General features: G+C 32.7%; 4 protein-coding genes and 1 non-coding gene across 5 annotated transcripts; 1 reads left to right on the top strand and 4 right to left on the bottom strand.

Moving 5' to 3' along the window:
- Positions 1 to 3,350: 3,350 nt before the first annotated feature.
- LOC108221950 (uncharacterized) lies at positions 3,351 to 6,359 on the bottom strand. The gene is made up of 2 exons (XM_017395816.2): positions 5,199 to 6,359; positions 3,351 to 3,786 (listed from the first exon to the last, which is right to left on the bottom strand). Exons 1-2 carry the CDS (start codon positions 5,697 to 5,699, stop codon positions 3,631 to 3,633), a joined length of 657 nt encoding a protein of 218 aa, XP_017251305.1. The 5' UTR covers positions 5,700 to 6,359; the 3' UTR covers positions 3,351 to 3,630.
- A 1,390-nt stretch (positions 6,360 to 7,749) lies between these two features.
- Positions 7,750 to 7,856, bottom strand: LOC135146874 (small nucleolar RNA Z107/R87). The gene has a single exon (XR_010283968.1). It is a non-coding gene; the product is annotated as a small nucleolar RNA Z107/R87 (small nucleolar RNA).
- Positions 7,857 to 9,651: 1,795 nt separating this feature from the next.
- On the top strand, positions 9,652 to 14,067 carry LOC108220660 (uncharacterized). The gene is made up of 4 exons (XM_017394487.2): positions 9,652 to 10,645; positions 13,248 to 13,412; positions 13,506 to 13,557; positions 13,640 to 14,067. Exons 1-4 carry the CDS (start codon positions 10,386 to 10,388, stop codon positions 13,727 to 13,729), a joined length of 567 nt encoding a protein of 188 aa, XP_017249976.1. The 5' UTR covers positions 9,652 to 10,385; the 3' UTR covers positions 13,730 to 14,067.
- Positions 14,068 to 14,825: 758 nt separating this feature from the next.
- LOC108219862 (ribosome biogenesis regulatory protein homolog) lies at positions 14,826 to 18,634 on the bottom strand. The gene is made up of 8 exons (XM_017393414.2): positions 18,448 to 18,634; positions 18,024 to 18,174; positions 17,320 to 17,371; positions 17,069 to 17,197; positions 16,766 to 16,883; positions 15,673 to 15,856; positions 15,466 to 15,579; positions 14,826 to 15,365 (listed from the first exon to the last, which is right to left on the bottom strand). The coding sequence occupies exons 1-8, from the start codon at positions 18,537 to 18,539 to the stop codon at positions 15,204 to 15,206; spliced, it is 1,002 nt and encodes a 333-aa protein (XP_017248903.1). The 5' UTR covers positions 18,540 to 18,634; the 3' UTR covers positions 14,826 to 15,203.
- Positions 18,635 to 20,706: 2,072 nt separating this feature from the next.
- On the bottom strand, positions 20,707 to 23,697 carry LOC108220986 (uncharacterized). Its single transcript, XM_017394889.2, has 8 exons — positions 23,511 to 23,697; positions 22,978 to 23,090; positions 22,429 to 22,500; positions 22,192 to 22,227; positions 21,593 to 21,638; positions 21,372 to 21,459; positions 21,089 to 21,146; positions 20,707 to 20,920 (listed from the first exon to the last, which is right to left on the bottom strand). The coding sequence occupies exons 1-8, from the start codon at positions 23,587 to 23,589 to the stop codon at positions 20,870 to 20,872; spliced, it is 543 nt and encodes a 180-aa protein (XP_017250378.1). The 5' UTR covers positions 23,590 to 23,697; the 3' UTR covers positions 20,707 to 20,869.
- Between the last annotated feature and the right edge of the window lie 2,560 nt (positions 23,698 to 26,257).

Below are 26,257 nucleotides of genomic sequence, written 5' to 3'. Positions count from 1 at the left end.
AAAACTAATCGGTGATCATGTGATATTATTACTTAAAAATCGATACTCCCTCCGTTTCTTTTTTCTTTTCCTGTTTATAATGTCGGTACTGTTCATAACATGAGACAAATTACTAATTTACATCTAATCTATAAAACTAAATATAGTCATGAGTGATCTTGTTAGATTCGTATTCATAAGTACTTTAATACAGTGAAGTTTTTATATTTAATGCTACTACGAAATGAAAGATATTAGCGATTAAAAGTGTGTGTTGGCAAACGTGAAAAGTACAAACATGAAAAGTATTTAGAGACGGAGAGAGTATTTTAGAAATGATTATACATAAACATAAATAAAAAAAACCCAACTTTCGGATATCTAAAAAACGATATTTTGAATTTAATCACACATATGCGAAAGTTAAAAACCCAACTTTCATCTTTCTGTTGTTCAAAAATATTTAAAACAATTCATATATACTCCTTCCGTCCCATTGAATCGTATACGCAGTGGGTGGGCACGACACGCACTTTAGCGCTAGTTTAAAGTATAGATTTATAATTTATTTTTAAAGTTATTTCTTTCAGAAAAATAAAATCTTAAAAATAATTTATATAATCATATTTTATTAAAGCATTAAAGTGCTTGTCAAATAATGAACATATAAAAAATGAGATGAATGGAGTAGTCTATACTCTATAATCTATTTAATGCATGTTTAGTTGGGTGCGGTGCGGGCGGTGCGGTTTTTCTCTAAATCCACGGATCAACATGCGGTTTGGTTAAAATTTCAAACCACGGCCGCACCGCGTAATATAAAAATCGCGTAAACCGCACCACATAAATGCGGTGCGGTGCGGTTTATGCGGTCCGTGCGGTCCAACAATATCAATTTATATTTTACAATAAATTGAAAAAGTAAAAGTTAAGATAAAATTACAATATTTAAATTGAACAATTCTTAGAAGTTAAATTACAAAAGCAAATGGAATTTAAATTTGAAATAAAAAAAGATTTCCTATCTATTATAAATAATCCCATCTTAATATCAAACTTACCTAACACCAAGTTGCTTTTTATCTTTTTTTATATACTAGAAGCTCTGTGTTTCACTTTGTAATTTTTGATTAAATGACCAGATATTAAAAAAAACATGTGATATCTCATGTAACTCAACTAATAAGATAAACAAACTAATATGACATTTGAAATGTGACTATAAAATATATAATGCAGAATTAACATTATTGATATGTTTTTTTTTGCCACAACTATTGAAATGGGTTTAATAAATTTTTGTAATGGGTGAAAATAAATCCAACAAGAATTTCATATAATAATATATGAGATAAGCGAATGCATGATATTTTATAATATATATATATTAGAATAAAAAATTATATATTATATAATATTATATGCAGTGTGGTGCGGTGTGATTTGAACCGCACAATTTAAATACAAAATTGTAACCCACATCGCACCGTGCGATTTGTCAAAAATAGAAGTCGTGACCGCACCACGAAAATTAAAAACCACATTTTGTAGTATTGTTTGGTGCGGTGTGAGTGGTTTGTGAGGGCCTATGTTCACTCCTACAGTTTAGGTATTGTATCTTTAGTCACCTTATGGCTGAGAGAATCCGCTTGAAGTTGCAAGACAACTTCAAATATAGATTAGCTGAAAGTTCTAATTTCTAGTTTTTGAAAGTTGTCTTCAAGAAAGTATAATATTATTTTAAAATAATACTCCTTTCGTCCCTTTCATTTCTTTACACTTTCTTTTTGGGATATCCCATCCAATTCTTTACATTTCAAAACTTACTAAAAATAGTCAATGGGTCCCACCACTTCTCCATTTTTCTCTTTTTTTTCACACTACTTTTACTCCATCATCTTCTTTTTATACATTAAAAATCAATGGGTCTCGCCACTTCACTCACTTTTCTTTCTCTTTTCTACTACTCCCTCCGTTTCAAAATACATGTCCACCTTTGAAAAAAAAATTTGTTTCAAAATACTTGTCCACTTCAACTTTCAATGTAAATTTATATTTCCAAAATCAACTCTCCTCCACATATTTCAAATTTATATTTCCAAGATCAACCCTATACCACATATTAGGTTCAATTAATGACTTATTACCCCTCTTTTTTCTCAAAATCCACTTTTCTTAAACTATGTGATTTTTTGAAAGTGGACATGTAATTTGAAACGGAGGGAGTACTTTATTCGTATTTCTTAACCTCCGTGCCCAACCCATTCGATAAGAAATGAGAAGGACGGAGGGAGAATATAATTTTTTTTATAATAAAAATAATATATCTACGAAGTTATGATTATCAAAAAGATTCTCATAATTATAAAAAATAATTTTTTCTCATTTATAAAGAGATTCTCACTTGAAAATAATAACGTGAGACCATCTCTTTCAATTTGTTAAAAAGAAGCTGTTTATCCATGTCATTTGATATCATATGGATTCAGATTGCAATTGTTTGGACTGAAATACCGGATCATAATATCGACTCATATCAAGGGAGAATTAGATTTTGAATCACAAACCTTGTGAAGCCCAAACTTTAAACGTGGAGTATAAGTTTTTGATACTCCGTGTGAGCTGCAGGGATGACGATAACATTTGAAATCTGACTATGGGAATATTTAATTTTTATTTAAAAATATTCAGAATTTTAAATCAAATTCCAATATTTTTAATAAACACATATAAGGATCAGTACTTCTTATAAGCCGAAATCGGAAAAAACCCGACAAATTAGATTTGAATATTCATTTTCAATATTCAAACCCGAAACAAAACAAATCGAATTTGGATTTTACGAAATTTGAACCAATCTAAACTGTTGCCATCTGTGGTAAAGGGAGGCCGAGGGAGGGTAAAATTGGAAATATTTTATGTATAAAATTGGGCTTTCACAAAATGATACGTATGACATACGTTAAATTTTAATTAGAATAGCCCATTTATTCACATAAATAACAATATAATATCAACTAAAATATCTTACCTCGATTACGTGTCATTTTATGCTAAATTTGGCGTAAAAATTTATGAAAAATGCTAGATACCTCAACTTTTATTTCCAAATTTTTCTCAAATATTTAGTTGTCAATACATATATGATAACCTTTTTAATAATAATATGGGATCCCACGTGCATACATATGCATCCTCAAACTAAAATTTGTTGTGTTATGCCACGTCATTTGATAAATATTTCACAACATTTGTTAAGAATTTGAAGAATTTATTTGGGTTACCTAGCTGTGCTCAAAATTTATATCCAACTTTGTACTATATACACTACCGCTCTATAAATTTACATTCAAACGTATGAAACAAGAAGATCCCGAACGCATCCATTATTTATATGTACAATGAACGCAAACACGTACAAGGTAAATGGTATTTACTACTGATGAATGAAGAAAGTAAACGTAACATTTGGATTTCATCGACCAAACATGAAACAACTACTAGTCTATGACGAAGACTAATGATTCTTCTTCAAGAATCAGGCTCACTCAAATAATTAAGGGGGAAAACAGTATATTTAACTCTGTTGGTCCTGTATAGAGAACATGATCTTAAATATATGTATTGATAGGTGTGGCCTCTGGGCTCACTTCAATCTGTAGCTTTTTTAACTTTAGTTTTGAAGACGAGAATGTACAAATTATCCATGGAAAAATAGAGGAAACATCCAGTGGAGTGTGTAACGAAAGAGCCGAAACTTGAGCCCACAATGCAGTGCCAGGCCGGTCCATATACTTTATCGAACTCCTGCTCAATGTTTAGTCATTCCAAACAACAAGATACTGTTTCAGATGGATACACAGATACGGCCACTAGTATACAGCAGACAAAAATGTCTTTCAACGCCATAATTTGAGTGTCATCAATTCATAGTTAAAAAATGAATTAAATACAAATATGTGAGAAGGTTCAGTGAATCACATAAAATTTGCTTTGAATGAATGCATACATGATTAAAAGAAAAATGAGGGATTATAAGCTTAAGTGATAAATTCTCTTGAAAGCCCGAGCTGTTAAGAGGAGGGTTTAATGATTGTATTCTAATAATCGCATTTACCTGGAAGCCTAATTTTGATTGGAACACGAACGTTCATCTTTGGATAACTTGTTTTCGCGTTCATGATTAAATATGAAAATATTTGATTGAATTCAAATTTGAGTCTCCAACAAGACTATGTTCATATATCAAGTGATCGATTCTCCTAAACAGTAAAGAGATTGATAGGATGGCTTAACAGTATTCTAAAATGCAATGCTTGTCAACTGAGGTTTGAATCTCAGTAAAAGCAAGTATGTTATGCAGAGCTTTATGTTTCCCAACCTCCGAATTTGCATTCGAAGTGGTCAAAAGGACCCATACAATACAATCATCCTTAATAATTGAGTAATCAAGACTCTTAAGGCACATGGGGTGTTATAATTAAGAGTTAACTAATTAAGTTGCTCTGGATCAGAGCATCAGGACATTCGATTTGTAATTGGATCAATTGAAGTCTATTGTAATCAAGAGGCTAATGCATACAGAATATTCAGGTCAAATATCAAATCCCAACATTTCCATGTGCAATGTGGGAGGCCCATCGGCCAAGATCTAGATTTCTTCATGGTTTTATAATAAAGCTTCAAGGAGCAAACAATATTTGTGTTTTCTTGTCTTTTCTTTTTCTTTCTTCTGACCAGCTACCAGTCCCTCACAATCACGAATTGGACTAAACATCCAAAACTTTATTTAAATTCGAAAATTATTAACCTGTTTACCTTAAACACTGACGGTATTAGCTTCTAATCAGAGTGATACTTATTAGGAGGTTTTGGGAGAACCGGTCGCTTAACATGATATAAGAATCTAGGAGACTCAAGTTTGCGGGAATATATTACATAACAATATGATCTTAGTAAGCCTTTCTTCCGAAGTTTTCATGCTAGTTTGTGTAAAAGAGTGATGACAAGAATTCGTTGATAGTCCAGTGACATTACTTATTCCTGAATATGATTTATTGTCGTAGATAATTTGATCATCATTCATATATCTACGTGCTTAAAAATCTAATATTGCACCAGAAATTATAATTAAGTGATCAATTCTTTCTAAAATCTCGAAATATGAATGCAGTGCGACTAAGAGAGAACTTAACAAAAAAAAGGGATAGAGCTGTTACCTTTTTCATGTTATGAGCCAAGGTCTTGGGAGTAAAGTTGTCTAAACAGTCATAAGTCTGCCTAGCACACCGCAGTGCATGGACCTGCATGAACCCTGGCATGTCCGTCACCAGAACCTTGGCTTTCAAAAAACCGGCCATCGCTTCCACGTTGATCGCTTCCACTTTCGAAGCCACTGATTTCCTTCCCTCCACAATCGACACCGATGATTTTCTAGCCTCCACCATATTCGAAACTGATTTTCTAGCCTCCACTATATTCGAAACTGATTTTCTTCCTCTTTCCACAACCACATTAATCTCTTTCTCTCCTGCTTTTAGTTGATCCACATTATTATCCTTATACGTTTTGGACCTCTTCAAAAGACCCCAACTCCGCGACGATGAGACCATCTTTTTAGTGACCATCGGAGTCGGTGGCGCCATGGCATAGCCGGTATCCATCTTGTAGACATGCATTGTAGCGCCACCACCCTTCTTTGGTTTTTCCTTTGTTGCCATATAAGTGACTTATTTGTACTTTAGGCAGAAGTATAAGTCTCTTTAGTTTTGTAGTGAGAAGTGGTAGTATTAGTACATGTGAATATGTGATGGGAAGAGAATAAAATAGAAGTGGAAAGTTGATTAGAGAGAAGGCAAAGAGAGTTTAGGGAAACAAAGCATGTGTATGAGTTGTGATTATACCAAAAATAATAAGTAAAATATACATCAATCACAATGAGTAGCGTCTTGATGATTGTTCAACTGTTTGTGCATATAAAATTATGCATGAACCATAAATAATAGTAATAAAGAGAGAGGCCATCGAGTGGTCTATAAGAATGCATACTGATATATACACATTTCGTATTATTGTTGTGATTATTGGTTGCGGTGTTGTTAAAATTGGGGTATATTTGTTTGAAATGGGATCGAGCAGAGACAGGCTGAGAGGATGGCCCCCCACTCTGCCACTGTCCTTTGATAATATAAATTTGATTGTAGCTTTCTTCCATCAAGACCGTCTTTCTCTTTATTCTACTCTTGTTTCTTTCTTTTTTTTAACTTTGTTAGCAAACTCATACCCGGAGCAGAGCATGGTACCTCCCTTACTCCTGGAGTGTTCATGAAATCGAACTCGTAATCTCAAGGAGGTAAGCCTTAAGTCCAACCATCTAGGATTGGTTGAACCAATTTGATTGAGTGAAATTTAAAATATCGTATAATCTCAATGAACTCTCCTTTTATTGCACTGAATTTAGCACAAATGGATAGTTTAACAGAGTATGATATTATACTGAAAGATATCATAGATCATATTTCCAAACACTGATCAATCACTCTTCTGTATTTCGTTAAACTGATTAAATTCAATTAATTATTTAATTAATCTCCGATTAATTTTAATTATATATATTTTTTACGAGATACAAAGCACAGTGCAAACGCGTTTGTCAGCCCCAGAGCAAGTGTTGCACCGCAGCAATGGGTGTATGGCTGTACAATTTGTCCAGATACTCGAGTTGGGGAATTGTCTTGAGCTAGTCCGCATAAATTAAAGACGGACCCATGTAGAAATCATTACTGGAGCATATCATAAGACAAGTCCAATCAAATTGGATAATTATAACCAATTTGACGGCCCCATGGACTGGTATTTGCTCACCAGCTTTCTTATACTTATTGTTCTTTCTGCAGGCAACGAAATTTATGGAGACGAGGGTGTATTCATTGCAATACAGACCTCTGGGTAGTTTATGGACTCAAAAAATCGGAGGAATTTGTAGAATTATGTCGTGTTCCATATACGATAAACCCTGGCAAGAAATGAAAGCAGGTATATATGGTCTACTTATCTTCATATGTCTGTCCATATTAAATACACGAGAGATTGCGATGGGAATTTTGGATTGATACTGATATCAGGTAGTATAAATTTTGGTAGAGTTGCCACCAAACGTAATATCAGAAATTGTGTGGTCTAATCGTCTGCGATCCATATAAATATCCATTTTTTTTATCATTTACACAAAACTCGAATCACAAAAATTACTGTTGTATTGTTTACTTTATAGGTCGATTGTAAACAACAAGTGTTTGCAGTTGATCGCTTCTTGATCTGGCATATGGTGATGTAGTACCGACCTGAATCCAGTTAAGTATCACATCATTATGTTCTCGATTCCGTTCGGTATTTTTTAAAAGAAATTATATATTCTATCTCCCAGTAATATATCTTGGAAACGGAATGTGATAAAATTTTATAAAAAAAATAAGAGGGACAGACAAAGAGATCAATAGAAATGGTAGGTACTTTACATAATGGCAGTCCATATAGCGGCCAGCCACACAAACTATACCGGTATTCTATGAATGTGTAATTTAAATTGGAAAAAGGTGTTACGGTTGAACACAAAATGTTGATTAGCCAAACGGCATGGCTTTTGGTTTTTATCCAACAGATTGGTGGACTACCCAAATAATCATGTATTCAACTTGAGTTGATGTCTAGATTAATACCAAAACTTAATACCCAAAATAAATAAACAAAACGATGTAATGTAAAGAGGGAGATCGCTCAGTTCAGCGGGGTTTTCGACACGCATAAAGTTTCTCATGAATGAGAAACCCTGCAATCCGGTCTGTTGAGCTTGAATTTATGGAGTCATCATCACGATCTCTTAATTATCAGTAATCAGTAATTTTACATAATATATATTTTGCAAAATACAAAAACTGTAAAAAGAAGACTGCTTTATGGGAAGTGAGGGGGCGTATGTGGCCTGCTGGGTATTTATAGGATTCTTATTGGTAGGTTGATTTTAGGGTTTTGGATGCGCAAGACTGATTGGGCTTCGTCTTGGGCTTGGCTTTGGCTTGGGCTTACTACAACTGAGTACATTATACAATTGGGATTAATGTTGCTCACTGCCTCCTGCTAAACTAGTTCAAGTCATGAGATAATTCATTTCAATTGCTATCCATTTCTTTCATTATAGTTGGAGATTATTAACTAGGAGGGAGACTGGCTAAAAGAGACAGAGACAATGCACGTTTCACATTATAATTGCTACACAATTAGCCAATTTGTACAGCAAGTCCTTTGATAATGACCAGGGTTTTCTAATCACGCATTCTTCAGGATGACTTGAACAACTTGTGGTGACAGTGGCAGCGAAATATTACGGCAAGTATGCAAGTCTTGTATTGAACATCATCGTTCATTTAGGAGAAGACAAGTCCAACCATGAAACTTTGACAGTGAGAGTCAGTTCTCTGTTGCGTTTTTATTGGATAAGAAAATTTTGTAATCTGTTTCTGTACAAAGAAAAGGGGTTTTATACACTCGTTACGTCAAAATATCTCACTTGATCCACTCATCTCAACGCGGACTTATTTAAGTCACTATAATCCAAATATATATTATTTTACTCACATTACTATTCATACCTCTTTACTTAATCATTTATCAAAAATTAACCGTTTAACCTTTTACTACAAAATCACTTCGAGTACTTCTATAATTGTCTCTGGTATTTATCAAAATAATTTGAGAATTTATAAAGGAACATAGCTAGGGTGATTACATAAATATATATTTATAGCTATATATTTTATCAACTACATAGATATGTTACTTTAAGAATTCCCAAATTATTTTGATAAATACTAGAGACAATTATGAAAGTACTCACAGTGATTTTGCAGTAAAAAGTTAAACGATTAATTTTCTATAAATGATTAAGTAAAGATGTATGAATAGTGATATGAGGAAAATGATATATATTTGATTTATAATGGCTTAAATGAGTCTCCGATGAAATTGGTGGGTCAAATGAGATATTTTGATGGAACAAGTAGTCAGTTTGATCTAAAACCCCACAGAAAAGTTGTACGTGATAAACGCTTTTTGAGCTAAATAAATAAGATAATAATTTACCTTAAAATTTGATAGACTTTGTTTAAAATTCTCACATGGCAAAATTTATATGTAACTTAAGTAATATTCAGCAATCTAATATTCCTCCGAAATTCTTTATTAAAATTATATTATAATCAACCTCTTTGAGTGGAGAAATTTTTCAAAATTATCTATAACTAAGTTTTAAGCAAATCTTATACTAATATATTAATTTTATTAAAATATGACATTTAATTTATTAACTAAATTTTAGCCTATCATTATATTTCTGTCAAATTTAAGCTTCGACTTCCAATTGAAGATACTAACTTCAAAGAAATTTTGATCCCCAAAACTAAAAGGACAGAAGATGAAGAATCATGAACCGGATTTATTCGGCGTTTCCTGCATCCCAAATTTTCTAGTCAAGATAATCTTTTTTTGTGATTCCTTTTTATAAAATTTGAAAAAAAAATAAAAAAATACAGCTTCGAACCAAATGACAAAAGAAAATAAAAAAATATAAGCGAAAAGAACCAGAAAAAGGGGGTAATAAAAAAGGAGGAAGGGTTGAATCAAAAACAAAGGTGTCGATTCAGGACATTCTTGCTGGTACAATACAATAAGCGAATCTGAGTGTTACTCAACTCTCTCTCTCTCTTGGTATCTCTCGCTCTTTCTCTCCATGTACATATCTATATATACATTTCCAATAGTCCGTCCTCTAGTCCTGTACAGATCTTCTATGTCCCCTTGGACAGACAACACTCATTCATAATAATTCACTAATCTTAAATCTCCAAAAGAACCAAAACCCATTTCTTATTTTACTACTCATCAGCCTTGTTTTATCAGCTACTTCTTCTTTTTAACGTTTTCTTAATTTGTGTGATTAGTTAGAGACCCAAAAAGTTTGCAACTTTTTTGTGAAGAATTCAAATTTGTATGTGGGGTTGGTGAGAATTTGCAAGTTTTGAATTTGCATGATATGGGTGTTGTGTGAAATTCCCAAATTAGATATGGGTGTTGTGAAAGTTTCGATCTTGATTTGAGTTTCGGATATCGAAATGGTGGGCAATTTTGATGTGAAGTGTTGGGTTGATGGGCATTTTAGCTTAGGGTTATGATCATGAGTGGATAACTTTGGGTCGTAATTGTGTGATTTGTGGTTTTGGCTTCCGAGTCTGTCTTGAAGATAGTTAAGATTGCTTGGGAAGTATAGTTAATTTGTGGAGACAATAATCTTGTTGGATTGAAATTTCGATTCTTTTTTTTGGTTTGTTCTTTGAGTTTCACAATTTGTGGAGATGTCTGGTGGAACACCTACCGCAGGTGGATACATGAGGCAGAGACATAGCCAAGGATATACCTCCAGCGGTGATGACCTTGAGGATGATGCTTGTTCAAGGCCATCAACTCCTTTGGCACCCCCATTTCCAAAAAGTAGGACATGGGTTGAAATTGTGGAAAATCTACTGTGGCTTGCTTCTGCGGTATTTATTGTTTACTATGGTGATCGGCACTCCAATTTCGTTTACCTCCTTGTTCATGATGATAGGATTAAGAGGTCAGAGATTTTTCCATACTCAATTTTATATTTGCTTGATGCTCTTTGTCAGTATAGTTTTTTTGTAGGTTCGTCTTTGTATGAATCGAATAATACCTGCATAGAATCTGCTGAAAAATGTATGGTACAAGAATAATTAAAGATTAGAGTTGCTATATTTTGATAGTTTAGAAGTGCGAGTATAGTAATTACTTTTGGCAACTATAAGAATGATGAGGGTAGACTAGAACAGTTCTTTACAAAGCAGGTTTCATCTTGTACTCTTTTGCTAGGGGTCAACTCAGGCATTCGTTAAGGACTTATAGAGGGTTTATTTTGAAACTTATGGAGATTAAGAGAGAAGCAGAAGAAAGAGTACGATAGTGAGGAATGTGTTTTATATGTTGGTAGTTAAATTATAATTTAACAACTGTGTAGTAGAATATATTAACCTGGACACAATTAGATTTGAACTTCATGTAATTGAACTTGGCCATAAGAGAGCTTGATTATATATGTGTTCATAGAATAGTTGAACACGAGAATGTGTACCAGGAATTTGACCATGATATAACTTGGCGAGTCTTCTGGTTTCAGGAATACCCTGTTCCATATTGGTATTCAGACGAGTATCTGCACATAAGTTTGCAGCCATTAGACTTTAATACATTATACTTGTAAATTTGTTAGGATATTCTGATAAATTTTAATTATGTACATGTATCTGATGAATTCAATTAATATTCTCTCTCAAGTCTCAAGTGTAGTTTAAGTGGTTAATGTGATTGTTACCTGTACTATTTTGAGATACCATACCTCTGTACTGAGATTAGTCATGATGCACTCACTAATAAAGTTATGTTATGTTACACGGTACAATTATAGATTGAAAAGTAATATTGCATTCACTAATGTAAATAGAACATTGTGACATGATGAAAATTTTTAGTGCCGTGTACCTCCTCTGACCATCTTAGAATTGATGTGGATTAAGTCTGTTGTGAAACCCTATTGGCCACATTTCTTCTTCTCCTTTTTTTATAACCAAGTAGCTGGGTGTAGCTCCAAGTTAATCATTTGTTTGTATAAAGAGTTTTAATTTAGGGAAGTGAAGATAACAATAATTAGCATAATAGAATTTTAAGTGTACAACGTTATAGATTTGTAGTTAGTAGTAACTTTAAATTGTATGTGAGGGTCATTACCCTGAGCGTGTTATTGCCACGGCAACAATTATGTAATAAATAATAGGCAAACATTAATAATATATATGAGACGGAGAGCAAGTGTGACAACCCCGGTCAAATCCTGAGTATTTTTCGAAAATCGGATGAAGTCCCGAAATCTGAATCTGAAATAAGCCAAAGTAAATTTGCCTAAATGCAACAATTTGGATAATCTACAAGCCCACCACAGGCCCCTAAAAGATCATGATTTGTTGGTGCACCTAGTATTATGACTTGGTGTGGGACCGGGGGTTTTACACCGTTTCTTTGATCTCATTATATCTAGTATATTGGATTATACCCGTGTTGTGGCAAAAAACTGATTGAATTGTTTGATCGAGCAATTTGTATATACTTTAGAACTTAATATCTGGTTTGTGTTGCATATTTAACTACTTACTGGTTACAGTTTATTTAACTAGAGTGGAAATAGGAAACCATACATATATATAATAAATTTTACAGGAATGTGAGGCATACTCACTGTAAAAGCATGAGTGCGTAGTTTAGTACTGTTACAAAATACTTGTAATGATGATTAAAATTATTTAATGCAACTATTGTGTTGAGAATGTAATAGTGTTAGCCATGAGTGTACCTGATGTTGGACAAAATATCAAAATCTAAGATGAACAAACCCTTGGGTGATTGAATCGCAACTCAAGTCACTGCCCCAAGTTTAAATCCCTAAATCGGTAATAACCCATTTCAAATCAGAGAAAATAATGTCTCTATCTCAGAGCTAAGATAATACTTGGGGGATTATGATGCTTATGCAGGGAATAGAAACCCTATAAAATAACCTAAAATACTAAGCCTATAAACAAGTGGGCTTATCTAAAATAACCTACATAACTAATAAACTTCCAGCACACATATATAAGTTACTTATAACATATAGATGAATTTACTATTTATCTCTACACTAAAAAATGTAAACTAATTAATAACTTTTCTATGAATTCTTTGTTTCTGTTCTCCATCAGTGTATCAAGTATTTCTTTTGACTTAAGAATGCCAATTGAAATTATATATTATCTGTAATTTATATATAATAGTTGATTTTGTTGTCCATTTATGAAATACATTAACATTATGTTATGGTTTACACCACGGTCATTAGGAGCTCAGTTCTAGTGCTGCCTCCTCAACTTAAGATTTTTCATGAATGAATATGTGCGTGAGAACGTTAAGTATCATAGGTATTATATTATAATAGAACTAACTATTAGAGGCATTTGGTCTTCACTTGTTTCCACATATGTATGTTTGACTGTTTCACTTGTTTACTAGAGCCTCTTTTTGCTTGCAAGTTTGTTTTCATTAATTTTTTTACTAAAGCCTTTTTTGCTTACAAGTTTGTTTTCACTAATTTTATCTTCATTTGCTTCATGCAGAATACCATTATACCTTGGGATGTTGGGTGTCAGTTTAAACATTATTTTCTTCTTGTATTCAAGCATGTTAATATGGGGTTTTAGAAAGTCCAACGAGAAGTGGGAAATATCAATTACGGCTGCTCTGCCTTTTATTACATTACTTGGGGTGATCTCATTTTGCTTGTAAGTATAGTACAGTGTTTCTTCCCTTGTATATTTTTCATGTTGCCTTGGTAAGACCTTTTTTTTATTTTGAACCTTTTAAATATGATGCAGGTTCTGTTTTGCTTTGTGGCCGATCTGGAGTGTTTTGACCCTGCCTCTTGTGGTATATACATGTACTTTACACATGGTTACTTAGTGTACACATATTTTTTTGAAATGTGCCTTATCATTCTTTTGCACTGCAGTTCACGCTGTTCATGGCTTGCATGGTTATATTGCCATATCTTCTGCTTGGAACATTCAGACCACAAGCTGACACCCTACGTATAGATTAAAAGGTAGTGGTTAAGGCTGAAGCGATAGTATACCATATTATACCAGATAGAGATGTTCGATAGCTTTGCTGCAGGATTGTAGAGAAGGTACTGGGTAAAACAGAAGCTATATCATACCAGATAGAGATGTTTGATAGCATTGTTGCAGGAATGTAGCTTGTTTTATAACAATTGACGCATGATAAGTGCAGAGTACAAAATACTGATATATTTCGACAAACCTGGTTCAGTTTTACTTTCATATCATTGGAACAGTCGTTTGGCAAAAAGAAAAATATATTGAATTAGCATAGACGCAGATTTTTAACAGAGAACTGGTTATGCAGTTGGTTTGTTCACATTGAGTGCCAATTTTTAGGATGATTATGCACCAAGTTCTATGTTGCTTACTTTTTGCTTGCGTTTTTTTTCTTAATTATCTTCATGGGAATGGAGAGTGTTTTAATATATTCATGCAATTGTATTCTGGTGTCGGACTTCTTCTCGGTGACTGCTTTTATATAGCATATATATTTGGAATGTTCAGAATATTAATATTAAAGAATTAATGGACTGGTCGGAGATTTTATAAATAATTAATTATTAATTAGAAGAGCCCTTTTGAATGTTCGCCACCACCAATTATGTGAGCAATACTGGCTCTCGGCACCGATCAATCCACTGTGCAACTTTATTTTATTTTTTCCAAGTAGAATAGGTTGTTGACCCTACAGAGTTAAAGGAGTCTAGGTCAATGTCGAGATGAAATTAACTGTGCTCGAGTCGAAAAGGTTCCGACTCTTAAGTCTTAACTCATTCACTTGTTGAATTGCTCTTCGCCTCGAGCTTGTTTACTTGCGACGCATTGACATATTCAAACTCGCATTCCAGCCTGTTAGAACAAACGAAGTTTAACTTCTAGAGAAATGAAATTGAGCTCAGGTCGAAGACCTCTTCGGCTGTAGCTCTTGTACCGATCAGTACCAAGTAACTCTCGTGCCGGAATATAAAACGGTACATAACAAAAAGGTAAACTTGACAATTCACAACTATTTTTTGAAAATCAATGAAAGTTTATTCAATAAAATAGGAAAAAGAGATCTTATGGGCCAAATAGTGCCGGGAGGAAGTACCAAGAGAAACCATAGATAATCTCATGCAAATCATTCATAAAACGTACAACCTGTTAAATGATGTATGAGCTATCCACATCTAGTGCACCATAAATCAACTACGCCATGCAAGCAGGTTGATATTGTACTACACACTCCCCAGTAACATATTGATATTGTAACTATCCTGTTTGAATTCCATAAAATCAGATCTAAAATATTAAAACAATTTGACATGTGCCTTTGCTCTTCTTCTTCAACATGATTAAGTAACAACATCCCATATCTCCAACGGAGATATACTAAAAAACAAATCATACAATATATTAAGCTTATCCTCTTCCAACTGTAAACAAAAACTTCATGACGCCACATACTCAACTTCATTTTGACTTCCCTTTAGATGATGACCCTCCTTTCTTTGCCATTTTTTTGTAAGGGCTTTTCTTGGTGTTCAGTTTGCTCGAAGTCGATGAGGTCTTCCCGTGATCCTTTCCTTGACTTTTTCGCTTCTTGTCTTTTTTAACATTGTAAAAGTTGACGGCCTTAATTAAGAAAATAACATTATTAGTTATTATGGTAATAATATGCAACAAGTTCAATGCTGTTCAGACCCCTCGAAAATCTGTTTAACATATTAAATACCTTGCCAACATCAAGTATATTGTGTGAATTCGCAGACAATAACTTGTTCAGAATTTTATCAGTTTGTTGCCTTTCTAACGATCCCATTCCTGATCCTTCCACCACCGGTAAAAACTAAATTCCAGAAAAAACAAGAATATGTGCATCAGAAATTCATGGTAGATACATAAAAATGAAGATGGCCAAGAATTTACAGGACATGGATACCTTTCGATACTTCTTATCATGTTTTGGTGGTTTCTCCCCCGGCAATTTCTTGTCAAACTTACCACCACTTGCGGTTGCAGTTGCTGCCATCCCAGCAACATTCCCCAATTCATCCTTGCTAACTTTTTTGGGGGCAGCTTGGCTTCCTGTTATTGGCAATGCTGTGGCAGCAAGTTGGACATGGCTGCATATGAAACCTCATTTAGATTCGGTGTTACATATCACGAATAACAAGCACTAACAGTTGCTTGCATGCTCAAGAAACTCATTTTCAGACATATAATACATAAACAGATACAAGACCACGCATGTAGTGCACGCTAACAGAAAAGACAAATGAGAAGTTAAATTAAACCGGAAATACTAACAATGCCACGAAACAAATTTTAGAATCTACTGTCAAAACAGAGTGTATGGACCACCAAGGAACAGTTTTCATTTTTATTAAGTGCGCAACTGATTTACCGAATACAAAATCACATGGTATGCACAACTGTTATCAGATATATATATGTACAAGATTAGGCACGTAATTGTTCACTAACAGAAGAGAGAGGGACTTAAAAGAAAGGATATTAAATGTACACTTAAGTTGAGAAATTTTATATTTTAATGTTCTAGACAGGTAATGATATTATGAAGATTAATGGCTAAACCAAAGTGCACAAGTAATAAATCAGTTTATAATTATTTATCAAATATTAAATCAGTGATGCCTACTCCAATACAAACCACTAAAATAAACACTAAATACAAAAAAAATGCAATTAAGGAGAATGGGAAAAATTTTCTCGGGCCCGACAGTGGACCACCCGAGGTGAGCCTAGATGGGGCCTGGGTGGAGCCTATATGCAATTGAAATAGCTGAGGGCTTCCCAGAGCACTTAATTGAATAGACAAGTACAGAACTCAATTGCATCTAAAGATATTGTGGCAGCAAAAAGTCAAGCAATTATGCGTGCATTAGACCAAATGCCACATCAGAAGTTATCAAAATATAATCCCTCAAACATGAAAGATGCCATCTTAAAGGAAAACAAAGGGGAGATCATATACAAAAACCAGAAGAAGAATAATAGTGAAAAGGATGAACCTCGGCAGGGCACCAACTTTTGCTGCATCTTTTAAATTATGTAAGCGATTTTTCTCTTGCTTTTCTACACGTTGCTTCTTTTCCGAACGTCTCTTAGCAAAAGGATCCTGTCCTGGCTCTGTATGATTGTTTAGTTAAACACAAGGGAGGGTTATAATACAACATACGATGACATGGCTGGTCAAAAAGTGGAAAATACCATCTCCGATCAATTTTTTCCTGGTTCAGTTAAAAGACACTACCAAAAAGTAACATATACATACACAAGACAAAAACAAAATAGTTGTGAGTAGTATTATATACCATCAGTCATCTTTGCTTCAATAATTGGAACATCATTGTCATCATTTACACGATCATATCCATAACGGCGCTTCCAGGTACCAGTTTGTTCATCAAACACTTGCTTATCTTTCTTGTAGTTTTTGATGCCTACAATATCCAAAGTTACAAAATCGTAAAACATAGGTAGTATAGTGGGGTAAGGGACTAAGGGGTATATCAGACCACCAGAACTGAGAATAAATTTCAGGGTAATATTTCAATTAGCTAACCTTTCTTTTTGGCAAACTCTTCCCATTTTGTGGGAGGTCTGGGCTTCGGAAGCTGTATTACATAAGGCGAGTTCAGGTTAAGCATAACAATTAGCATTTGTGTGAGACATATTACAGATGACAACTTACAAGTATCTGTTTATTTCAAATGAAAGCACAGAAGTATATATTAGATGTCTTTCTTTCTGTATATTTTTTCAGAACTTGTGCAATCCCTTGTCTTTAGTTGTTCAGATATGAATATCTCTATCCCTCTCTTATAGCAATTATTAGTTCACATACAAAAGCCAACTAAATCACATTGCATAACCCATTTCTCACCTTTACAGTAGTGCACCCATTAAAGTGTTCATTGTAAAGTAAGATAAGCAGATAGAATCTCATACAGATATTCAAACTCTATACATCATTTATAGGACATTTAACAAATTCATTCATACAACCTGATAGTATGAGCACCAATGATAACACACGTGGAAACTGGGACACTTAAATGTCTTTTGTTAGTCTAATTTATTAACCTTCCCGAGCTTTAAATTATATTCGACCCACTGGCACATCATCATTCAGTAACCAGTTGCATTGTTTAGGGCGGCATTGCTCTTCTTCGCATCTAGCCAGAAATGACTATGCATATGCAGACAAATATTAACATTTACGAGCAAGAAAAGTGATAATAGTGGAAGCAAAAAAGAACAACATACCGGCTTCTCTCTTGGCAATCTTGTAGTCGGTGGAGGCAACTTAACAATAGGCCCATCTCGATCTTCGGTTGAAGTCAAACTAAAAAGAGAATCTGCAATAGCTTGAACTAACTGGGTCCCTTGTTGTATACTCTCCCTCACTAGCTCCTCCCTAGAAACAAATTCAACACATAAGACCATAGCCCAATTTGCCAAAAACCATATTTAAACTGTCACCTAAAGGCCTCTACAATAGATTGACAAACATAAAGTCTCAAAGAAAATTAAAATAGATTGAATCTTTGCGATAAAAACTAGCACAAGATTATGATACAAAGCTAAAATCAAAAACCCAACTCATCCAAAAGCACAAATCCTAGTATTAGCAACATTCTTTTCAATTAAGCACTACACAAGATATATAGATATATAAATAAATATATACCTGGAAGGTGGGGATGAGAATTGAAAGTGGGGGTTAAAAGCCATTAAGTTTCCGAGATCAACCTCAAAGCTGCTGCTGCTTTGCTCAGCCATGTCGTCTCTTTCAATTTCAGAAACGAGGCGGAACCAAAAAGAGGGTTTATGGAGGTGGTTTATCTGATTGTGTATGTATTTTTAGGTTTAACTCTTGGGGACGGCTGACCTAAAATTTATTTCCCTATTTCTAATTCGATAAACTGATTTTATTTTTATTTCCTAGTAAATACAATGAACCTTGTTAATATATTTAATTAAATAATATATTTGGTTTTAAACAAATAATTTAAATTTTATTCAAAATTTTATATATTCGAATACTAGTACAGGAAATTTGAGATAAAAAAATTAAATTATTATATTTGGAAATTGGAAAACCAGAAACAAAATCTTATGTAGTTTTAGACAAACTTTATTGTCTAATATTACTAAATGACTCAATTTTTTAGATTAGATATTAAAATACAAATATATCTTTTTAAACTTATATCTATGATAAACGACGGTAGAGATACAACGATTTTTTGATCAAAAATAAATGACAATAATAATAAATATTACCGTATATTTTATGCTTTCTTCTGGGTATTGTCCAAATTTGACTAAATGTTAATTAAAAAAGTTATTTCATATTTAAATAAAAATTTAATTTATATTTCAATGATTAGTTTAAGCAGAAAAAATTATTTAATGAAAAAAATAGATAAAATATTATATATATATATATATATATATATATATATATATAACAATTAAAAAGTTGATTATAAACAATATTTAAACTTTCATAATATGGAAACCCATTTAAGACTATGCGAGCCTATCTCAACTTCAACTTTGAATACTTTTAAAATGAAAATTGTGTTTTTTTATAATGAACATCGTATCATGTGGTAAGATAATGTCTAAATAAAAATTGTGTTTTTATAAAGAATATCATATCATGTGCTAAGATATATGTCGCACTCATTTGAGTCATTTGACCATCTATCATAAATCCGTAATCCGTTGATATTTCAAGAATACTACTACGTGAATATGTATTTTATTGAAATGACATGATTCGGGATATCATTTCAAATTCTTAATTTTATAGTAATACTTAAATATCGTGTATTTTAAATAAAATTCAAACTCAATTTTCTTTTATATCAAAACATAACATTTGATCCAATTCAAAATTTTATATGAAATCTAAATTCACAAAACCTTGGCAAAATTATAATTAGAACCGGTTATCTTTTCCTATGTTCATCCCTCGAGAGACCAGATATTATGGGGCTGTTTGTTTAAGAAACAGAAATTGTTTCTGCCTTCTGCTTTTCTTAAACTGTTGAGAAAGTTAGTTTTCTGCCTTCTGCTTTTCTTAAACTTTTAAGAAGCTGAGAAAGTTAGTTTCTCTCTCGGAGCTTCTGCTTATTTTCCAAATACTTTATTAACTTATTTATTTTTTACTTCCTTACTTCTAATCCGTTTCTTTATTTTAAGTAAGAAATCACTTTTTTTTTAAATTTGCTCAAACGACCCCAATATCCTGTTGGGAGCTTTCTCCGCCAGAATCTTATTCATTTCTATTTTCGTGTTTCGGTGCTACGCAAGTGCTGCATATCTGCTTCCAAGTTAAACGCAAGTGCTGCATATCTGCTTCCAAGTTAAATCATATGCACTGTTATGCAGCATGTCATTCGTGTGAGTGAGCATACTTTAGAGTGCATCTCTGGCATCATCTTAGCAAGTTTCGGCAGTATTAAATGACAACTCCAACAACTATCAATATTGGATGACAACTCCAACAACTATCATTTGTTGTGTTTTTTTTTTTATTATTATTATTATATTAAATTCAAAACCTATTACAAGGAAATAATGTTGAAAAATGAGAGAGTGTAAGAAAAGAAGGAAGTAGATATGATTAGTTTTGGTCCAAGGAAGGAACTGAGTATCCTCACTTTTTAGTGGATAAGTATTGTGTTTGAGTGACCAAAATAAGGGATGATTAGTCAGGAACAAGGAATGAAGTGAATACCCGATTTTTGAGTGGATGACTTGTCACCCGACTTTTGAGTAGATGATTTGTATCTTTGCTGGAGTGTCGTGAAAATTATAGCTGTGAAAACTATAGCTAAGAAGATCATATATCTAATCTCTCCAAGTACCTATCAATTTAGCAGGTTTAAACTAAACCGCATCATCTTTGCTTGCATGCATGCTTAGAAAGTTCGAATATAGTGTCAAAAATAAATATATTCTATTTAATCAAGTACTTGTTTTACAAATGGATGGCCTGACCTATCTGCTCACCTACAGTTAGTGTGCGTACATGCAACATGATTTTAGCCCTGATTCCGCCAGTAGCCACCATGAGGTTTCACATAGGTGACCTGAACCTACTCTTTTGAAGTAATAACAAGCAGGCCCAAAGCACCAATCAATATGTACTGCAAAAGAAACAGAAAGTTAAAATGCAATCTTAGTGGATAGCTTCTCTACGTGTTACCAAAACTCGGGTGAAAGGTGTAAAAATCAGCAGTTCGCGCAACTACATGTAACTCTTTTTTAGTTCAACGAACTGAAAACAATGTGTCACAAAACTTGAAGAGTCAAACCTTAACTATAGGCTTCTCAGTCATTATAATTGTTACCCAGCCGACATAAGGCAGGAACCTGCATCATGAAGTGCCAGGAGAAATCAAATGATAATCAGATTGACAAAGACACATTCTTTTTTAATCACCAACCACGATGTTTATATGCTACTGCCAGACAACGATGATTGTCCAGTAAAATACTTGAAGAAGAGCTTGAGTGCAAGAAAATAATCATCTTATATTGTTTGAAACATGATCAAGTTCTAGAATCGATGACTAATTAAAAAATTAAAGAATTTACCCAACAGCTCTTCCCATGATATGTTGTCGTTGCAGCCACTGCTGACCCCGAGCATACAAGAGTCTGTCATCCCCAGGATTATTGTCACCTGATAGACAACACAAGAAAGCGAGATGGGAGGTAAACGAATAAAGAATACTTCAATGTTCAATAACAAATTGTGTAACAATGAAAAGTCCACATTAAAGTAGTTCTTCAATAATAACTAAAAGATTTGGTACCTTTTGTTAGGATATCAACTTCTCCGGTATCTGGCCGTTCATGAACCTACACAATAATAGTATAGTATTGGTAGAGCCCACAATTAAAGGCAGAGACATGTGTTCGAAAAGTCAATGCGGTCTTAAAAACAGTACAGTATACTATCCGCATTAAGAATGATGACACCTGGCCGTGTGTAGAACATATATTTATAGGGAATAAATACTTCGCAAAGGAGTTAGTATAGTAATCTGGATGTAAATAATACACCGTGTTTACTTTCTTAACAGAGATATCTCCCAAGTCCCAGTCATCATTAATTTGCTATTCAGCTCTATTCTAAACCATTTGAGACAAAAAAGAAAATCGTCACCGTCCCCTCCCCCATCCACCTTTATCCTACAATCCCACTACAACTTTACAACATAACGCACAATGATTTCAGCGCATAGAAAGAAATTTTTATCCAGCACATGTACTACGTAATCTGTTTCAATACCTAGAGGTTTAGTAATTTATATTAGAAACCTCTTGAAACTCAGTTATCGGGTGACACCGTGACAGGTAAAGTGAGACGAGCATAAAGTTCAATACAGAATAAGGTATTCAAATGACTCACCTTAATAACTCGATGAACGATAGGAATCTCACGACCCTGCACAAAGGGCATATATATAACGCAAAAAGGAATTAATAAAAAAAACAGGACTGGCAGAAAGATCAAGGAAAAATCAACCAAAGCTAAACAAAATCTTATTAATAAGTCTTCAACAATTATGACAATATAACAAACAGTTGATATGTTTCTAGCAAATGAATTATACACTTGAGAGATAAGCAAGAGGGGAGAACCTACATCAATATTGAACACCACAATTTCTCCAGTGCGAATAGGATCCTTGCTCATATGCAAGAATAAAATATCACCCTGCGAGGCAAGTATAGAGTTATCTATGTACAAGCTTAAGAAATGATGGTAGACACTACACACATTGAAGATCCGTATAAATTAAATTCGAAAACTGAATAATCTGATGAGAAAGAACATGATTTCCTATATATTTGAAGACTGTCACAAGGAAGCTATGTGTAAAATGTAATATATAAGAGAAGAATGGTCCATACAAAAATAGAGATTACAAAAAACATTCAAATTTCTATATAGGTGTCTATAATGGATATCCAGATCTCACCAGACAAGAGAACTGAAACAAAGAAATGATAATTCAATCACAACTACGACCACTCTATATAATTCGGTCAACATTAAGCCACATACTCCACGTAAATTACTACAACCTGCTTAAAACCAACGTCCTCTTACCATACAGTGAGTAAATACCCAGCGAACCTGGGGAAATCAGTATGTAACAAACTCTTGAAATCAAAAATATTCTCAACTCACTCTTTTAAAGCCAGGTTCCATGCTTCCAGAGAGCACCACAACAACAGGAGACTCGCTGCCAGTTACACACATCAATCCTTTCCATATGATTAAAGCCGACGTGACAATCATGCCTGAGAATAGATAGATGATCAGCCATTCCCCTTCCACCACATACGTAAGTACAAAACATCAAACAAAGTGCATATAATGCCGAATTCAGTTGTAGGGACCGAATTCAGTGAAAATGGAACGGCATTTTTCATTTCTAATATTTTGTCAAAACCTGTTCATAATTCAATTATTCCTCCATTCCATTCACAGCTTCTTACGTTCTCGGAAAACAAATATTTTCCCAGTCTAACTAACAAGCGTAACAAACTTACATTGCAATTGAGTAATTGACATCATATAAATTTAAAAAGAAAATTAGGTTTAGAATTAGTAGCCCAAAATGTAACCAAATGATCCTTTTATCGATGTTTAAAAAGCAATAAGAGGTAAATAAACATACATAGAGAACATATTATAAATATAGAGTGAAGAAGACGAACCGAGAGTAATGGCTTGAGTGAGAAGCTGCCTGAACTGAATTGATTTGATTGAATCGACTTGCTCTCCGATCCACCCCATCCCTATTCCGAGTTAATCGCCGCAGAATTGTAATTGATGTGTTCAAACTCCGCCGTCCTCTTCTACTATATACTCGCCTTCCCCGGTTGGGAAATTGGATTTCCAATTTGAGTCCATTTTATTTTTCACCTACTTGAATATGTTTGAAAAAAAAAATTATCATGATATGTTTTTTTAAAAGAAAATATGTATAAAAAAAATGGGATCTCTGACTTTTACATACACTCATGTAAGCACATTTATAAAATTTATAATTTTATGATTTATATTTTAAATTTTTAATTGAAATACAAATTGATTTAACTGAATTTTTAAATATTTTAATTTAATTGATAATAAATATATTTGTTAGACACGTTATATATTAAAGAGATCCTAGAATAATACCGACTGCCGATAAAACTCGACCGACTAATAAATTTAACAATATTCAGTTTTAATGACATAAAAATAATAATATAATATAGAATAAATAGATAGTATACATCTATGATATTGCTTTTAAAGTGATAACATGGACTAATTAAAAAAATTGATATATTCAGTTCAAATATATCATCGGTTTTATTATAATAATCATATATAATTATATATAATAATATTATCTTTTTTATATATATGTTGTATGTGTTATTTTAGAAAATCGGTTTTATTTAGAAGTCTGAGAAAGATAATATGGTTTAGTTGAAAATGGTATTTGTTATGTTGTCCAATATTATTTTTAGAAAAATGAGTTTTTTTAGTTAGAAATGTAGAAAAGATAATAATTTAAGTTAAAAATGATAGTTTATTATATAAGTAAACTTATAATTTGGTTGAAGTACCAACTGACCAAAATTTTAGTGTTTCAATTTTAATAATATAGTATGTGTATAATGTACAAGCTTTTACTCTAACACAATTCATTCGTCAAGAAATTACCTTCAAATTATTCCGGTAGATTATTTCCGATTAATTATGACAAAAATCATAATATGGATTAATATTAAATTGTACAATAATCAAACATATATATGGTTTGTATTTTGTTGTGTTGCTCGCATTTTAAATTATTTACATCGTCGTGTTTGGTTGGGGTGAATTAATATGAAAAGAATGAATGAAATTTACATTATGTTGCGGACTAATGTTTATGAATTTCATTACTTCCACCATTTCATTCCTTACCCCTGTACTGAGACGACACCCCAATTTGAGAAGAAATACTTCATTCCTTCTCATACTCATTTTCTTCCCGAATCTTATCATAACAATTTTGCATTCACTCAATTTTTTGTCAGAACTTTCTTCTTACATTTACTATAATCATTTGTTTTTTCGTCTTTTCATTTCAGTCCCATTTTCCCCAACCAAACACAACATTGGATATATTACGTAGTGGTGAAAAAAATTCATATCAATGTTTAATTTCTTAATATTAATTATAAAAAAATAGATGTTAAATGATAATGATATATTATATCTTATTTTCAAAATTATTAAAAAAATATAAAAAAAAAAGTAATCATGTATAAGAATAGAAATAACTTTCAAAACGAAGGGGATTAAAATGAAACAAGAATGATCCACCTAAGATCGTTTTTCTTCCGTTTTTTGGAAGAGAAGGGAGAATCCGAACAAAATCGATGAAATGTAAGAGATGTGAGTGAATGCAAAGAAAAAAAGCAAAAAATGAATTCCACTTTTAAGATAACTGACTATAAGAGCATCTCCAGCAGCTTCCCTATATGGTGTCCTAAGTTATTAATATAAGGAATATGACATAAAACATAACTCCAGCAGAGTCCTAGTCATCCCTTAAAAAGTTAGTATGCCCACTTCATTCCTCATTTTTAAGGATTGTGGAACCATTCCTCATACTATTTTGAAGAATAATATATTCACTTCTCTCCTTTTCTCCCTTTTTCCCTCCTTTCTCTCTCCTACTTACAAGTTGAATATAATATTATAATAATAATAGAGAATAGAAATAAGGAATGTTGTTGGAGTTCCGATTCAATAAAATGTAGTAATCTCTTAAAAAATAATATTTTATTATATATTTAGGAAAAATGTTAGAACTCTGCTGGAGATGCTCCAACAATAACCCGTTTATAAAGACCCATTCGAAAAACCTCATCAACGCAAATGCATCCTATTGAGGATATGTGCAGTACCTTGCACTTCTGATTTATTTTGTTTTAGGTGATCATGAAGAATACTTTCATATGCATGTAAAATAAAAAAAAATTGTATCTTTATGTTATAAAAATATTTAAAACAAAGGGCAATTTAAACGACCGTAATGTAGTGAACTAGTATGTATATATAAGTTTGGTAATTATATAATTACTAGCTTATAACCCATGCAATGCACGGGCGGTTATAATATTTGTTATTTTATCCTATATATTTTAACTTAAACTAATATTATTGTGAGAATAAAATTATGATAGAATAATATGATTAAATAAATTTTTTATTTAACAGATGATAAATTCTTAATAGTTAATTTCGTCAAATGACTAATTAAAAATTAGGTCGAACATATATATTTTAATGGAATGTTAAAAAACGTTTTTTTTCATGTTATAATTTAAGGAGATCTATAAAATCAGATATAAATCAACCAATCAATATTTTAATATTTCGTTATTGATAATTAATTATAGAGTATAGAACATATTAA

This window comes from Daucus carota, chromosome 5 (genome assembly GCF_001625215.2).
Source record: "Daucus carota subsp. sativus chromosome 5, DH1 v3.0, whole genome shotgun sequence".
NCBI lineage: Eukaryota > Viridiplantae > Streptophyta > Magnoliopsida > Apiales > Apiaceae > Daucus > Daucus carota.
The sequence above is the reverse complement of the archived record's forward strand: the minus strand, read 5'-3'. Positions and strand labels throughout refer to the sequence as shown.

Coding starts and splice junctions, on each gene's coding strand:
- LOC108221950 (XM_017395816.2), bottom strand. CDS start 5,699: ATGGCAACAAAGGAAAAACCAAAGAAGGGTGGTGGCGCTACAATGCAT. Junction 3,787..5,198: donor TGGCTCATAACATGAAAAAG/GTAACAGCTCTA, acceptor AACATTGAGCAG/GAGTTCGATAAAGTATATGG.
- LOC108220660 (XM_017394487.2), top strand. CDS start 10,386: ATGTCTGGTGGAACACCTACCGCAGGTGGATACATGAGGCAGAGACAT. Junction 10,646..13,247: donor CATGATGATAGGATTAAGAG/GTCAGAGATTTT, acceptor TGCTTCATGCAG/AATACCATTATACCTTGGGA. Junction 13,413..13,505: donor GGGGTGATCTCATTTTGCTT/GTAAGTATAGTA, acceptor AATATGATGCAG/GTTCTGTTTTGCTTTGTGGC.
- LOC108219862 (XM_017393414.2), bottom strand. CDS start 18,539: ATGGCTGAGCAAAGCAGCAGCAGCTTTGAGGTTGATCTCGGAAACTTA. Junction 15,580..15,672: donor ATGATAAGAAGTATCGAAAG/GTATCCATGTCC, acceptor TCTGGAATTTAG/TTTTTACCGGTGGTGGAAGG. Junction 15,366..15,465: donor ATATACTTGATGTTGGCAAG/GTATTTAATATG, acceptor TTCTTAATTAAG/GCCGTCAACTTTTACAATGT.
- LOC108220986 (XM_017394889.2), bottom strand. CDS start 23,589: ATGGGGTGGATCGGAGAGCAAGTCGATTCAATCAAATCAATTCAGTTC. Junction 22,501..22,977: donor TGGAACCTGGCTTTAAAAGA/GTGAGTTGAGAA, acceptor CTTGCCTCGCAG/GGTGATATTTTATTCTTGCA. Junction 21,147..21,371: donor ATCATGGGAAGAGCTGTTGG/GTAAATTCTTTA, acceptor TTCATGATGCAG/GTTCCTGCCTTATGTCGGCT.